The following is a 16,031-nucleotide window of genomic DNA, read 5'->3' on the forward strand; positions in this document are numbered from 1 at the left end:
TTGTGCGTGCCTTTCATTCATGCATTCATTCATTCATTCATTCATTCATTCATTTTCTTGTCGGCTTAGTCCCTTTATTAATCCGTGGTCACCACAGCGGAATGAACCGCCAACTTATCCAGCAAGTTTTTATGCAGCGGATGCCCTTCCAGCCACAACCCATCTCTGGGAAACATCCACACACACATTCACACACACACTCCTACCCTACAGACAATTTAGCCTACCCAATTTACCTGTACCGCATGTGTTTGGACTGTGGGGGAAACCGGAGCACCCGGAGGAAACCTACGCGAACGCAGGGAGAACATGCAAACTCCACACAGAACACCAACTGAGCCGAGGCTCTAACCAGCGACCCAGCAACCCTTTTGCTGCGCCGATCTACTGCGCCACAGCTTTGCCCGCGTGCCTTTCAGTGCAATGTAAACAAAATATATGTTAACTACACTGGATTTTACTCACCCTTCCTCGCACCTGCAGAAAGTGGCAGCCCAGATCCTGCTGGACGGATTTAGACTTCAGCAGGGTGCGATCCAGCGTTGCCGACCCCTTCTGGCACACTTGTCTAGTGGGTCCTAAAGTAAGCGTGGACCAGGGTCCCGCTTTACTAAAGTTCCCATCGAACATCTGCGCTCTCCCTCCTCCGATCCCTCCAGGAGCCGGGAGTGCAGGGAGCGGCTGATGCTTCAGGTCACTGTTACTCTTTGAGGATTTCAACGTGTGCTCGCTAATAGTGCTGTAGCCCTGCATGTAATATCTAGACGCCACCTGACTATCCGGACCTGGTCCAGATCCCACACCTTGCCGACCTAAAGTCATCATGGCCATGGGGTTTCTATAGTTACTTACATCACTATCTAAGTCGTCAGAACTCCAGTATCCAGACATATTAGATCTGGGCCTTCGCTTGGCCGTTCCTTCGCTCTTCGCTCGATCTTTGCTTTTGCTCCTGTGATGTTTGTCATCGCTGCTCGATGATCTGCTGTTGCGACCGTTCATGTTTGCTTTGATGGCGGAGTTTTCAAGAGACTGGGATTTAGCGAAAAGTTTCTGGACGGAGTGAACTAAGTAGCGGATTTTCCCCGGGCTGTCTGTGCGCTGCTGTTGCTGCTGTTTCGTCGTTGTGACTGCGGTGCTGCGGTGAAACTGTAACGTGCTGAATCCGTCCTGCTGGCCTGGCAGCTGCTTCTCAAACTGGTCCAGGAGATTCGGTGGCAACCGGTTCATCTTTCCTGCCCCTATAAATGCCAAAAGAGCAGTAAACTGTTAAAACTTGCTATATCAACCACTGTGATATCTGTTAATGACCAGTCTCTGTATTTGGGGATTCACAACTCTGCTGAAAAAACAGCTTAAACCAGCATAGGCTGGTTGGCTGGTTTTAGCTGGTCAACCAGACTGGTTTTAGAGGGGTTTTGGCCATTTCCAGGCTGGTTTCCAGCCATTTCCAGCCTGGTCTTAGTTGGTCAGGCAGAAAATGACCAGCTAAAACCAGCTTGACCAGCCTGGTTTAAGCTGGACATAGCTGGTTTTGGCTGGGCTCCCAGCCTGGCTAGGCTGGTCAAGCTGGTTTTAGCTGGTCATCTCCCAGCCTGACCAGCTAAGACTAGGCTGGGAGATGGCTGGAAACCAGCCTGGAAGTGGCCAAAACTAGAGATCTGCGCGGGACTAAATTTTGAATCCGGGTCCCGCCCGCACCCGCCAAGTTTTTGCCCGAACCCAACCACTCCCGCTTATATTCAGCATTTGTTGTCCCGCTGCCCGCCCCACCCCGTTTTCTACCCGCCGCGCCCATTCCCGCTAACTGGAAACCACCAAACAACAAACAAGCTAAACGCAGCATCATGCTGTCTCTTTCACACATATACATGCGCGTGCGCACTCGCTCGCTCGGGAGTGAGGAGCCGGGAGCGATATTGTTGAACCGCCCACTCCCATCCAAAATTAAACCAGTTACCGACCGCTCCCGCACTTTATTCGGAAATTTATTCCCACGCTGCAGAAATGTGGTCGGGTCCCGCGGCTGTACTGTGGGAATGCAGACCTCTAGCCAAAACCCCTCTAAAACCAGCCTGTTTGACCCGCTAAAACCAGCCAACCAGCCTAGGCTGGTTTAAGCTGGTTTGTTCAGTAGGGAAGTGTTTATTTACAGTTGTGAATTGCAAAATTTGATGTTGATCTCTGCTTTGTCCACATTTGATGTTGATAATTCAACTCTACAGTTTAACAAAGTGACTTTAATTGGCATTTTAGTAGTTTGAGATAATGTAATGTATAATAATAAACAATATATAGAGGAATAAGTCTGCTAAATAACACAAAATGTGCTGTAGGTTTATTATAAAGTTATTACAGTATAATATACAACACCAACCCAGATAATACAGCACTGCAGATTATTAAAATATCAGTTAAAGTCACAGTGGAAACCCACACCAACACGGGGAGAACATGCAAACTCCACACAGAAACGCCAACTGACCCAGCCGGGACTCCAATCAGCGACCTTCTTGCTGTGAAGCCACAGTGCTAATTACTGAGCCATGGTGTCACCGTAATGTAATATTGTTTACTTTTAATTATTGCTATTGTAAAAGAAGAGGTATGCAAGGATACTTGAATTGAATTTAATTGAACATTAATCAGCACGAAATACTTAACCAGATATAGTTGCGGATCCGCTGGTGATCATAGCGGTCCGTCCCACTCCGAGACCCATTCCCATGGACATAGAGGTGCCCATGGTGCCAGTGCTGATTCCTCCGATGCTGTCGGCTCCCGAGGGCCCGAACTCACCCTGGTCAAAGTGTGAGTTGTAGTGGATCCTGGGGAAGGTGCTGCTGGAGGACAGCTGGTTGTTGAGGGGCATCAGGCAGTCGGGCGGCAGGCCTCCGGGTCCCGGCGCCGGGGAGAAATGGTGAGGGTCCAGCGCTCCGTAATGATCCATTGCTGACGGTAAGAGGTACGGGGTGTGGGATGGCGGGTACACAGAGCCCAGGTGAGCGGGAGAGCGAGGCGGCTCGCAGTCGGACAGGTGACGGGTGCGCTGGGGGGTGAAGGCTTTCATGGCAGAATGGGGGAACGCCCCCCCACCCTAAACCTGGAGCATGAGCCCGCCGGGGAGAAACAGAAACCCTGCAGACAAACAACAGAAAAGTGGATATAGTAATGGACAAATGGTTAACCTATGGCTCAAAAATGACCCCTAAACAAGCAAACAAACACACCCTCAACACTTAGGCCGTACTCACACTAGGTACAGTTGCCTCGAACCGGGCCAAAGCACGCTTGTCCCCCCTCCCGTCTCCCCCGATGGCCCGCGCTCACACCACAAACGGGCTTCGGCACGCTTACGTTATCGCTGCTGCGCTGTTCAGTGAGAAGCGCTCTCTCACCCAGCAGCACAGTGGAGATTTCTCTAGTTATATCGTTTCAGTCGTTTGATATGCCGTCAAATATTTCGCCAAACAGTCCTTAGAGATGCGGGGGCACGCAGTCAGATATTTCGCCGAACAGATCCGCCACTTTTGGCGCTCATAAACAATCATAAAGCCCTCGTGCTGCAGGAATGAGGAGGTCTGCTGAAGGCGCGCAGCTGTCATGCAGTGAGGGGTTTGCGTCTTTAATAAACTACGGCAGTTTGCGTTGACTGAACAGTAAGAATTATTAATAAATCCATATGAAACAGTGCCTTAAAAGTCATGTCTCGCTTTCAGTTTCGGGCTTTGGCGCGTTTTGTACTCACACACAAGCCCAAGTGAACCGGGCTCACCTCTTCCAACCAGGCCAGGGCCGGCCGAGTGAAACGTGCTTGAGCCCGATTCAGCGCACTCACACTTCTCAAACGATCCGGGAAACGGGCCTGGGCACGGTACGGATGGCATAGTGTGAGTAGGCCCTTATTTCTCTTTTGTGCCTTTAAAGGTCCCGGGAAGTACTTTAAAATGTTTAATTTTTACATTTCTTTAAAAATGTTTGATGTAATCTCAACTGAAACATGAAGAGAGGGTGGGACTAAGAGTAGCCCCTCCCCTTTTTAAACTGTTATTGACTGTCAACATTCTTTAAAACATCTTCTTCTGTTTAACAAATTCTTGTTCAGCAAATTACTGTACTGTTAAAATCCCCACACAGAATTCATGGAAAGTCGCACAATGCTCTTTCTTCACGCGAGGGAACCAATAATCAGTGAGTCAAACATGCATGGTGCATTGCCGATTTCCTACCTGACATATATCGAGCGAAACACACATCCACACACACCTCTCATTTTAAACTGCTTTTAAATCACCGACATGACAAATTAAAAAGATAAAACACTAAAACTGAACAGCATGTGCTGAGCATTTATTATTGACGCAGAAACCCTCTCAACACCCGTCACACACACACACACACAAGCACGCACGCACACACATTACACACACACAGATGAACACAAACCACATCTACAGCATTGTCAGGATCTTCCTTCGACTAAATCAAAGTAAGAAAAGCATTTGTTTGCAGTGCACGCCAGGCCTGAGCTCACAGATGGGGGCTTCATGTTGGTAAATCGGATTGAAGTGCTTGATGCATAGACCGGCATCACCTGCTCCAAACTCCTGCAAATTCTCCCTTCAGGAGAGCGAAAGAGCAGCGAGAGACAGACAAACAGAGAGAAAAGTGGAGGAACGAGACGGCTGAAGCAGATCTGCACATCAGCAGGACACGCAAACAACAACACCACCACAGAAGAGGAGACGCGCAGACACCGCCATTACTTCAGCTCTGAGGAGACAAAAACAACCACAGGAGCCTGCAGATCGACACAGGTGACCGAGCATTCAAGAAAAACTCATTAAATCTCAAAAGACAACAGCAAAAATCGGCTCAACATCAAAACCAAGCTGCTACTGCGAAATACACAAGATTAAACTGCAAAAAAACATCACAGATGAGACGTCAAATCAGATATACTCTAAAGTATTTACCTATATATTACTTACATGATAAGAGATTACACATTCCAAGAGGTTTTCCTGGTACAAAAAAAGGTAAAAAAAAAAAAAAAAAAATATATATATATATATATATATATATATATATATATATATTTTTTTTAGTGACTATATATATATATATATATATATATATGTGTGTGTGTGTGTGTGTGTGTGTGTATGTTTATAGATATAATAGGATCAAGCAGCTTCAAACACTTAATACACTTCTTTGAACATACACACTCACTGGCCACTTTTTTAGGTACATCTGTCCATCTGCTTGTTGACTGTAAATTTCTAATCAGCCAATCACAAGGCGGCAACATAGGGAAGAAAGGGGTGATGATATTTATGATGATTCTGAGGGCCCATACATTTAGGGGGCCCCCAGAGACATAATAAAGGGCCCGCGATTCCCCCATCCCCCCTCACTTTCATCCGCGATCAGATCACCCCCCCACCACTGCTCTTCACTTTTATCCGCGAATCCACCCCCCCCCCCCCATCCCCTATGCTCTTCACTTTCATCCGCGATACACCCATAACCCCCCACTCACCACCTCCTACCCCTGGTCTTTATTTTCATGCGCGATACACCCCCAACACCCCAATACCCCCCCACCCCCGGTCTTCACTTTCTTCCGCGATACACCCCCAACCCCCCACCATCACCATCACCCCATCCCCAACCCACCCCGGTCTTTACTTTCATCTGCGATCATCCCTCAAACGTCCCAACCCTGCTCTTCACTTTCATCCGATATTACCCCCTACCCCCCACCGCTGCTCTTCATTTTCGTCCTCAATCACTTACTCCGCCCGCACCTGTCAACGCCACAGCCTAACGCACCATATCATAAAGCGTAAATCATCTCAGACTGGTTTCTTGAACATGACAATGAGCTCACTGTACTCAAATGGCCTCCACAGTCACCAGATCTCAATCCAATCGAGCAATCCAATAGTGGTGGAACAGGAGATTGGCATCATGGATGTGCAGCCGACAAATCTGCAGTGATGCTATCATGTCAATATGGAGCAAAATCTCTGAGGAATATTTCCAGTACCTTGTTGAATCTCTGCCACGAAGGATTAAGGCAGTTTTGAAGGCAAAAGGGGGTCCAACCCGGGACTATTCAGGTGTACCTAATAAAGTGGCCGGTGAGTTTAGTAAGTAGTCGGGTAAAAGTTTGACAAAATATTCAAATAGTCAAAAGTGAAAAGTAAAAACTGCAATATGAAGAACTTAATCAACAATTTATTGAATGCATTATAGATTATTGCCATGAGAAGAAAACAAAAGTGTGCATGAAGATAATAAACACACTGTTCAAACACTAAATCTCATCTCCTGTTTCTTTTCTTGTGAAGTGAGCTGAACGATGACCTGTGCTTTCGTGATCATGTGTTTCTCCATCTGCTCCAGTGTAATAAACTCTGAGTGAGCGTGATGCGGCTGTCAAACACAGACACACACACCGCTGTTCACTGGAGAATTACAGTAAAGCAGCATCTACACACACACACACACACACTTAGTGTGAATGTTTAACTCCAGTGTACAGGCCAGATTTACCAGACTTGTTGGTTGAGCTTCACCATCTGCTGCGGAGTGTGTTTAGCACAGGTGGGCTCTAAGACACGCACACACACTCGTTATACTGAAAACATGCGGATCACTCATTCTGACAGCAGGGGGTGCCAACAGGCTACAAATTCAGCTGGATCACTAAAGTCAAACACAAAGAATTAATGAAGACAAGAGTCACACATGTAATAAAGGAACAGTTCACCTACACTGAAACATGACTTTTTGGTGGGGTAAAATCTAATAAACTTGCTGCCATCGCTTTTACATTTGAATATTCAAGGATAACCAGCATTTCCAAAGTGAAATATTTACACATTTACTCAATGTAATAAATAAAACGAGTGGAAAAAGCTAATATTATTATTCATTGACTTGTAATATGTGCATTTTTTAACATTTGTTTGATGTGGTAAAATCTAATTAACTTACTATCATAATTTCTAAATCGTAATATTAACAGTCCAAAGTGAATATCTACACATTTACTTGATGTAATAATTTAAACAAGTGGAAAGAGTTAAATATTAATGTTCATTCACTTTTTAACGATTAAATGTGGACATTTTAACCATTTAATATGTACATTTTAAAAAAATAATTTTTGCTCTGGTAAAATCTAATAAACTTTCGATCATAATTTTTAAATTGTAATCTTAAATTCCAAGCAGCAGCACGGTGGCGCAGTGGCTAGCTCAATCGGTTCTAAGCAAGAAGGTTGCTGGTTCCAGTCCCGTCTGGGCCAGTTGGTGTTTCTATGTGGAGTTTGCATGTTCCCTCCATGTTGGCGTGGGTTTCCTATGGGTGCTCCGGTTTGCCTCACAGTCCAAACACGTGTGCAATAGGGCAACTGATGAACTATATTAGCCGTAGTGTATGTGTGTAAAATGAGAGTGTTTGGGTGTTTCCCAGTACTGGAAGGGCAAGAAAATGAATGAATGAATGAAAATGTAATGAATTTACTGTCATTATTTTTAAATTGTAATATTAAAGATCATACACAGAGATGGGTTGACGTGCTGGATAAGTTGGCGGTTCATTCCGCTGTGGCGACCCCAGATTGATAGGGGGACTAAGCCGAAAAGAAAATGAATGAATGAATGAATGAATATTAAAGGTCGAGGATAACAATTTCCAAAGTTAAATATTTAATATTTACACATTCACTTGATATAATAGAAGGAAATGAGTGTAAAGAGTTCAATATTAATATTTATTTACTAATACGTAATGTATTAAACATGTTTTGGTGTGGTAAAGTTTAATAAATCAACAGAAATTTCTAAATTTTAATATTAATTTTTAACGATAACTACAATTTCAAAAGTCAAATATTTATTATTTACTTGATTTAATAAATGAAAGGAGTGGAAAGAGAAAAATATTAATATTCAATTATTCATTAATATTCATTAATATTCATTTACTTGTAATATTTAAATATTTTCTAATTGTTGCAAATCAAGTAATTACAAAATTTTCATTCTCTGCCTATTTTTTTTTACATGCGTCAGGCCTAACAGGGTTAAGTAAATGTTACTATGTCATTCATTCATTCATTTACTTTTCGGCTTAGTCCCTTAATTAATCGCCACAGCGGAATGAACCGCCAACTTTTCCAGCATATGTTTTATGCAGCGGATGCCCTTCCAGCTGCAACCCATCTTTGGGAAACATCCACACACACTTATTCACACACATACACTACGGCCAATTTTGCTTACCCAATTCCCCTATAGTGCATGCATTTGGACTATGTGGGAAACCAGAGCACCCGGAGGACACCAACACCAACAAGGGGAGAACATGCAAACTCCACACAGAAACGCCAACTGACCCAGTTGGGGCTCGAATCAGCGACCTTCTTGCTGTGAGATAATCGTGCTACCCACTGCGCCACAGTGACGCCCGTATATCAACATGCTGAAATAAAAGTGTCTGCAACTTCGGGATCACTCGGACCCTAAACACATTGCAGTAACCCTAGATGTGTTTACATTCACGTCATCCTCAAGTTATTCAAACCGTTATATAATAAAGTGTCTGACTCAGTGTGTCTGAAATGCTGAAGGACGCTTTTCTTCATCATGTTGGACGTGAACAAGCAGGCTTTTGCTGAACAGAAAGCACTTTTTAACACAGATCCTGATTACAGGTTGGGTAAACGACCTCGAAAACAGAAACACACACACACACACACACCTCCATCATCATCATCATCATCATCATCATCATCTGAAAGCATCAATTTGCCAGAGAAACATCTCAGTCAAACTGAGGAAACCATCTGTTCACTTTACACACACACGTACACACACACACACACACACACACACACACACACACACACTGGTGTCAGGTATTGGTCAGAAACAAACGTATCCTCTCTCTCCTTAATGAAACAGATCAGATCTGCTGTTTTATATACATTTACATGCACAATCAAGACCGCCGCCAGCGATAATTAAGCGTCCAGAGTCGCTCTGCTGAAACGAGAGAGCGAGTGAGCAGTAACCTGTGCTGCTGTGGAGACACACACTCATTAACACACAGATCTGAGCAGTGTGTGGCGGCTGTAGGAACACAGTGTCAGAGACGGTCAAATCTGTTATTAGCTCATTATCTACTTCAAGTCAAGCGTTTCCTGCACGCGGACTAGAAATGTGTGTGTGTGTCCTAATAATAAGGTTTTCCTTCTGCTCTTTGGCAGGAGTTTGATGGACTGTGACTGCTTCAGTTAAAAAGAGGAATAAATAAATGCTGCGCGTCTAATTTGTCTTTTAATGTTCAAGCAAAATGTCAAAATCAGCGTGAAATCCTTTAATTGCAGCATCTGTGTGTGTGTGTGTAAGTACTAATGCTTGTGTGTGTGCGCTATTGTATGTGTGTATTGTTGCATATGCATGTGCTTGTGTATATACACTAACGGGCCACTTTTTTAGGTACACCTTACTAGTATCTGGTTGGACCCCCTTTTGCCTTCAGAACTGTTTTAATCCTTCGTGGCAGAGATTCAACAAGGTACTGTAAATATTCCTCAGAGATTTTGCTCCATATTGACATGATAGCATCACACAGTTGCTGCCGATTTGTCGGCTGCACATCCATGATGTGAATCTCCCGTTCCACCATTTCAAAGGTGCTCTATTGGATTGAGATCTGGTGACTGTGGAGGCCATTCGAGTACAGTGAATTCATTGTCATGTTCAAAAGACACGATTGACACGAGGCTCAGTACTAATGGGCCCAAATTGTGCCAAGAAAATCTCCCCCACACCTTCACACCACCACCCCCAGCCTAAACCGCTGATATAAGGCAGGATGGATCCATGCTTTCATGTTGTTGATGGCAAATTCTGACCCGAGCATCCGACTGTGTCAGCAGAAATGGAGACTCATCAGAGCAGCAACGTTTCTCCAATCTTCTATTGTCCAGTTTTAGTGAGCCTGTGTGAATTGTAGCCTCAGTTTCCTGTTCTTAGCTGACAGGAGCGGCACCCGGTGTGCTCTTCTGCTGCTGTAGCCCATCCGCTTCAAGGTTGGACGTGTTGTGTGTTCAGAGATGCTCTTCTGCAGAGCTCGGTTGTAACGAGTGCTTATTTGAGTTACTGTTGCCTTTCTATAGAAAGTAAAAGTATCTATTGTAAATATTACTCAAAGTATGAGCAAGAAGTAAACCTTTCAAAAGTACTCAAGAGTAGTGAAGTATTGCGCTGTGAAAAGCTGATGTGTGTACATGTCATTTGGGTATATGTGTAAACGTAACATTCTGTAGTGCATTTAGTTATTGCCCAGCAGGCACACAATGTCATCAGACGTTAATATTAGGTTTGATTTAGGTTGTGATGTCAGGTGACCAAAATTAATGTCTAGCCAGCGTCTAAGGACAATGTTATTTTGATGTCCAATAATGACGTCAAATGACGTTGATATTTAATTGAATTTAGTTTGTGTTAGAAAACGTCGAGCCAACATCTTAAACCAACACCATATTAACGTTAAATAATGACATTTATTCATCAAGTATGGCAACCAAAATCTAACATCTGATAGACGTCATAGTGGCAACATCCACATGATGTTAAGCTGTAACATCATTAGACGTTGATTTTTGGTTGATTTTAGGTTGATTTTAGGTTGGACGTTGGACATTGACGTCAGCCTGACATTGAGTTTTGATGTCAACGTGGTTTTCATTTCCAAACAAAATCTAAACAGTGTCTAGGTCAATGCGTGTAAAGATTTTGGATGTCTTCCTGGACACTTTTAATGCTACCAAACAGTTTGCTGCAGTTATAAATCACCCATGACTTGGGGAAGTTCATTATGAGTTGATTTACCTTCGATGTGAGATTCGATTGGACAGGAATCACAGGACTGATTTGTCTAATTCTCATAGACAGGAAAAACTATAGTGACTGCAGGTTGAAGGAAAGTAGTGGAGTAAAAGTACCGATACTGCACTAAAAATGTGCTCAAGGGAAAGTAAAAGTACTCATTTTTAAAACTACTCAGTAAATTACAATTCCTCAGAAAAACTACTCAATTACAGTCATTTGAGTATTTGTAATTAGTGACTCTACACCACTGTTGCATATTTTCTCTTTGTCGGAGCATTCTCTGTAAACCCTAGAGATGGTTGTGCGTGAAAATCCAAGTAGATCAGCAGTTTCTGAAATACTCAGAGCAGCCCGTCTGACATCAACAACCATGCCACATTCAAAGTCACTTAAATCCTCTTTCTTCCCCATTCTGATGCTCGCTTTAAACTGCAGCAGATCGTCTTGACCATGTCTACATGCCTAAATGCACTGAGCTGCTGCCATGTGATTGGCTGATTAGAAATTTGCATTAACCAGCAGTTGGACAGGTGTACCTAATAAAGTGGCCGGTGAGTGCAATTGTGTGCATGCATGTGTTTGTGTATCTGTGTGTGTGTATAATATCCCCACAACAAGTATAGTAGTCCATTTAGACCTTGTGGTGACATCTTTTGGTCTCAATGAAGAAAACAGCTTATAAATCAGACAGAACAAGGTATTATGGAAGTATAAAACTCAGATTGTTTGAGTTTAGGGCTAGAGAAAACACCATCTGTACTGTAGAAACATCATTAGAGCTATGGAGAGTCCCCATAAAGATAGCTGTACAAGTTTGTGTGCGTTAGTAAGTGTGTGTGTGTGCGTGTGTGTGAGAGACGATTGAGAGAAAGAATATATTTGGAGCTGTGAAATAGGGCAAAAAGCAGCACTGCAGAATGTAATTAGGACAAGGTTATTGTGAGACTTTCTCAGGGACACACAGCGATACCAGCCACATACACACACATAATCACACACACACACATACAGAGAGATTCACATACACAGAGAAACAACCAGACACACAAACAGAGATACGCACTGAATTCATTCATTCATTCATTTTCTTTTCAGCTTAGTCACTTTATTCATCAGGGGTCGCCACAGCGGAATGAACCGCCAACTTATCCAGCATATGTTTCACGCAGCGGATGCCCTTTCAGCTGCAACCCAGCAATGAGAAACACCCAAACACACTCATTCACACACACACACACACACACACACACACACACACACACACACACACACACACACACACACACATACACTCATACAATACGCCCAATTTAGTTAATCTAATTCCTTTATAGCGCGTGTGTTTGGACTGTGGGGGAAACTGGAGCACCTGGAGGAAACCCACACCAACACGGGGAGAACATGCAAACTCCACACAGAAACGCCAAGCTGAGACTTGAACCAGCGACTTTCTTTTTCTTATTTATTAATTATTATTAAGCAAGTTTTCTTGTACAAGTAAAATCCAAAGACAAGCACTAGTAAACAAACAAACAAACAAACAAACTCAAATCTCACACCGAGTGATTAATTGGCTATGAGAAAGCTGCAATACTAAAGTAAAAGTGATGCTAACTGATGCAAGAGGAACAACAGCAAACAAAAACAGGTTGAAAAGAAAATATATCAAGCCCAAAAATATAATCCTGCATTGCACCATTCATCATGTTCTTGATTTGTTAGCAGAAACCTCTTCACACTGAAAGCCAAACTGTCCGAAAACACACCGATTTACTGTCAAACTAAACACATGCCTACTTTTAATTAGCTGGAGCTCAGTCTGAATTACTAACAATTTACAAAAAGAGCCGAACGAAGATCATCTTCTTTGAGCAGCTGAACAAAAAGCTGATTTATTACTCAAGTGTTTAATGATGTAATCCGATACAAGGTCAAAGCAATTATTTCATTGAGATAATAATGAGCTCTCTCACAGAGGCCGTGTTTGCATAACGTGCTCGCTGTGGAAATGAAGAAGGAGCTTCTGAATTTTAAAGTTGAAATTTACAATTTTAATGCCAACGGTGTGCGGTGGAGCGTTTGACATCAGCCGAAAACACAAGGTGAACGCAGAGGACGAGAGAAGGAGCTTTACACTTAGAGAAGGTAACAGTTGATACAATGCAGAAAATGATTTAAACGCTTCATAATTTTGTGTCATTTTTTAATAGTGTTATCTAAATGCACTGAAACTAGTATACATTTACTCGATCAGCAATGCACTAAGATATTTAAAACTGCTACAAAGAGGAACAGTTAGTTTTAAAATAAAATAAAATAAAATAAAATAAAAAAAAATAAAATAAAATAAAATAAAATAAAGAAAAACTAAATAAAATAAAATAACATTAAAATTTTAATTAAATTAAATAAGATAATAAAATAAAATAAACTAACAACTAATGAATTATTCAAATTAAATAATTTAGATATTTAAAACTTTAGATATTTTTATACATAATAATTTTATATATAATAATTTAGATATTTTAATAAACAATTAAATATACAAATACATTTCTAAAAATAAATTAAATTAAATTAAAACTATTTAACAAACAACTAAAATTAAAATTAAAATATAATTAAATAAAATTAAGTTAAATTAAATTAACTATTAAATTAAATTAACGAACAAAAAATGAATGAATTAATTAATACATTTTTTGTTTGTTAATTTAATTTTATATTTAATTAACTCTTTTTATTTAATTAACTGCTAAAAAGAGCATCAATCAAATATACAACTATTTTTGTAAATAAAATAAACTGAAATAAAATAGAATTAAATATTAAATAAAATTAAATAAAATTAACAAATAAATAAATAAATGTATTAATAAATTTAGATATTTAAAACTGCTAAAAAGATGAACAATTAAATATCCAATTATATTTCTAAAAAATAAATTAAATTAAATTAAATTTAAAAAACAAGTTAACTAACAAATAAATAAAAATATTTTTATTAATAAAAATTTTAATTAAAATTTATTAAAATATAATAATAATAATGATAATAATAATAATAATAATAATAATAATAATAATAATAATAATAATATGCCAATGGGGTCAAAAAAGATAATTAAAATCAGTTCACAAAAAATGTAATCAGTTCACAAGAAAAACAGAATTATTTATTACATGATATTATTATTACGTTATTTTTATAGATTTTTTAAAAACAAAAAGAATTTATGCCTAAATCAAGAAAAAAAATTATTTAAAAGCATAACTGATTCATAATATTTTTTTTATACAGTTATTTATTATGTATTATTTTAGCTTTTTGAATAATCTTTCGCCCAAAATACATTTTCTATTCATAATTTTATTTTTAAAAATAAAAGTATATTGATTTAAGAACATTTCACACTTAAAAATAAAACAAAAATACACACAAATGTAGAAAATATACATATATATACAGCACTGCTAATATAGCACTGTATTTACAGAAAAGCTACAGTAATAACCATGCTGCTATTCTACAGGTGTGGCTGATAAATAAAAACACACTCACATTTGTAGGTCATCCTAATTCACTGCACCAAACCCAGCAGGTGAAACTTCCTGTTGAAACAAAACAAATAAGTCATTAGCATATATGCAAAACAAACCCAGCTCATTATTAATTCATGAGCCTGATGGTGGTATCTCATTTAGAAATGACTGAACAGTTTCTAAAAATCAACACTGCTGCTGTCCTGGGACGCTTCGGATGTTTTATGGATGAATAATGGGAATACAATCCGTCCGCACAGACCAGAGTCATCATCTTTACCTGTTTATCTATGAGCTCACCTTCATGCATATTTAATACAACATCACAACGCCTTCAGGACATTCAGATATTTACATAAAGACTCTGTAACACACGATATCCATATACATGTCTCTATAGTACAAAACAATATTAATATACATGTGTGGATGGGTGTGTGTGTGTGTATGTGTGTGTGCGCACGTGTGACTGCAGCTGGTCTTACTCAATCCCTAATTAATCCAATCCATCATCTCACAGACTTAATTATGTCACAGATGCAAAAATGATTGCAAGGTCAATGTGACGATAAGAGACTCAGGCAAGACGAACACACAACTGCTGAGCTGTTTTCTGTTCACATTGGAGCGGGGCTATCAGTCCTTTAGGGTGGAGCTATCTGTCACTTAGGGCGGAGCTATCAGTAATTTAAGGTGGAGCTATTAATTATTTAGGGGGGAGCTATCAGTAATTTGGGGCGGAGCTATCAGTCCATTAGGATGGATACAATCAGTCATTTAGGATGGAGCTATTAGTAATTTAGGGTGGAGCTATTAATTATTGAGGGCGGAGCTATCAGTAATTTGGGGTGGAGCTATCAGTCCATTAGGACGGATACAGTCATTTAGGGCGGAGCTATCAGTAATTTAGGGTGGAGCTATCAATTATTGAGGTTGGAGCTATCAGTAATTTGGGGCGGAGCTATCAGTCCATTAGGACGGATACAATCAGTCATTTAGGGTGGAGCTATTAGTAATTTAGGGTGGAGATATTAATAATTTAGGGTGGAGCTATCAGTAATTTGGGGCGGAGCTATCAGTCCATTAGGACGGATACAATCAGTCATTTAGGGTGGAGCTATCAGTAATTTAGGGTGGAGATATTAATTATTTAGGGGGGAGCTATCAGTAATTTGGGGCGGAGCTATCAGTCCATTAGGACGGATACAATCAGTCATTTAGGGTGGAGTAATCAGTAATTTAGGGTGGAGCTATTAATTATTGAGGGCGGAGCTATCAGTAATTTGGGGCGGAGCTATCAGTCCATTAGGACGGATACAATCAGTCATTTAGGGTGGAGCTATTACTTCTTTAGGGCAGAGCTATCAGTTATTTAGGGCAGAGACATCAGTCATTTAGGGTGGGGTTATCAGTCCATTAGGGCAGAGCTATCAGTCCATTGGGGCGGAGCTATTAGTCTATAAGGGAGGTACTATCAGTCCTTTAGGGCAGAGCAATCTGTATTTTGGGATGGAGCTATCAGCCCATAAGAATGGAGCTATCAGTCATTTAGGGCGAAGCTATCCTTTA

The 16,031-nt window shown here is 40.7% G+C and overlaps 2 protein-coding genes across 15 annotated transcripts in view; both read right to left on the reverse strand.

Annotated features, from left to right (window-relative positions):
* Positions 1-16,031, reverse strand: part of plxna1b (plexin A1b) — a 744,633-nt gene that overhangs the window by 409,928 nt on the left and 318,674 nt on the right. The gene's annotated exons all lie outside the window — the stretch shown is intronic.
* The window catches only part of dlgap4b (discs, large (Drosophila) homolog-associated protein 4b), a 252,770-nt gene that overhangs the window by 48,234 nt on the left and 188,505 nt on the right, over positions 1-16,031 (reverse strand). For 5 of the 14 annotated variants that reach the window (XM_087256352.1, XM_087256354.1, XM_087256350.1 and 2 more), the window contains 3 exons: positions 14,482-14,531; positions 2,665-3,138; positions 466-1,241 (listed from right to left, as the gene is read on the reverse strand). In XM_087256352.1, coding sequence (XP_087112478.1) covers positions 466-1,241; positions 2,665-3,070 — 1,182 coding nt within the window. In that variant the 5' untranslated portion in view covers positions 3,071-3,138; positions 14,482-14,531. Of the gene's footprint in view, positions 1-465; positions 1,539-1,580; positions 3,139-14,450; positions 14,532-14,762; positions 14,950-16,031 lie in introns of those variants that run through there. The other 9 variants (XM_087256355.1, XM_087256348.1, XM_087256349.1 and 6 more) reach the window with 6 other exon arrangements.

This window comes from Danio rerio, chromosome 6 (genome assembly GCF_052040795.2).
Source record: "Danio rerio strain M-AB ecotype USA chromosome 6, GRCz13ab, whole genome shotgun sequence".
NCBI classification, from domain to species: domain Eukaryota; kingdom Metazoa; phylum Chordata; class Actinopteri; order Cypriniformes; family Danionidae; genus Danio; species Danio rerio.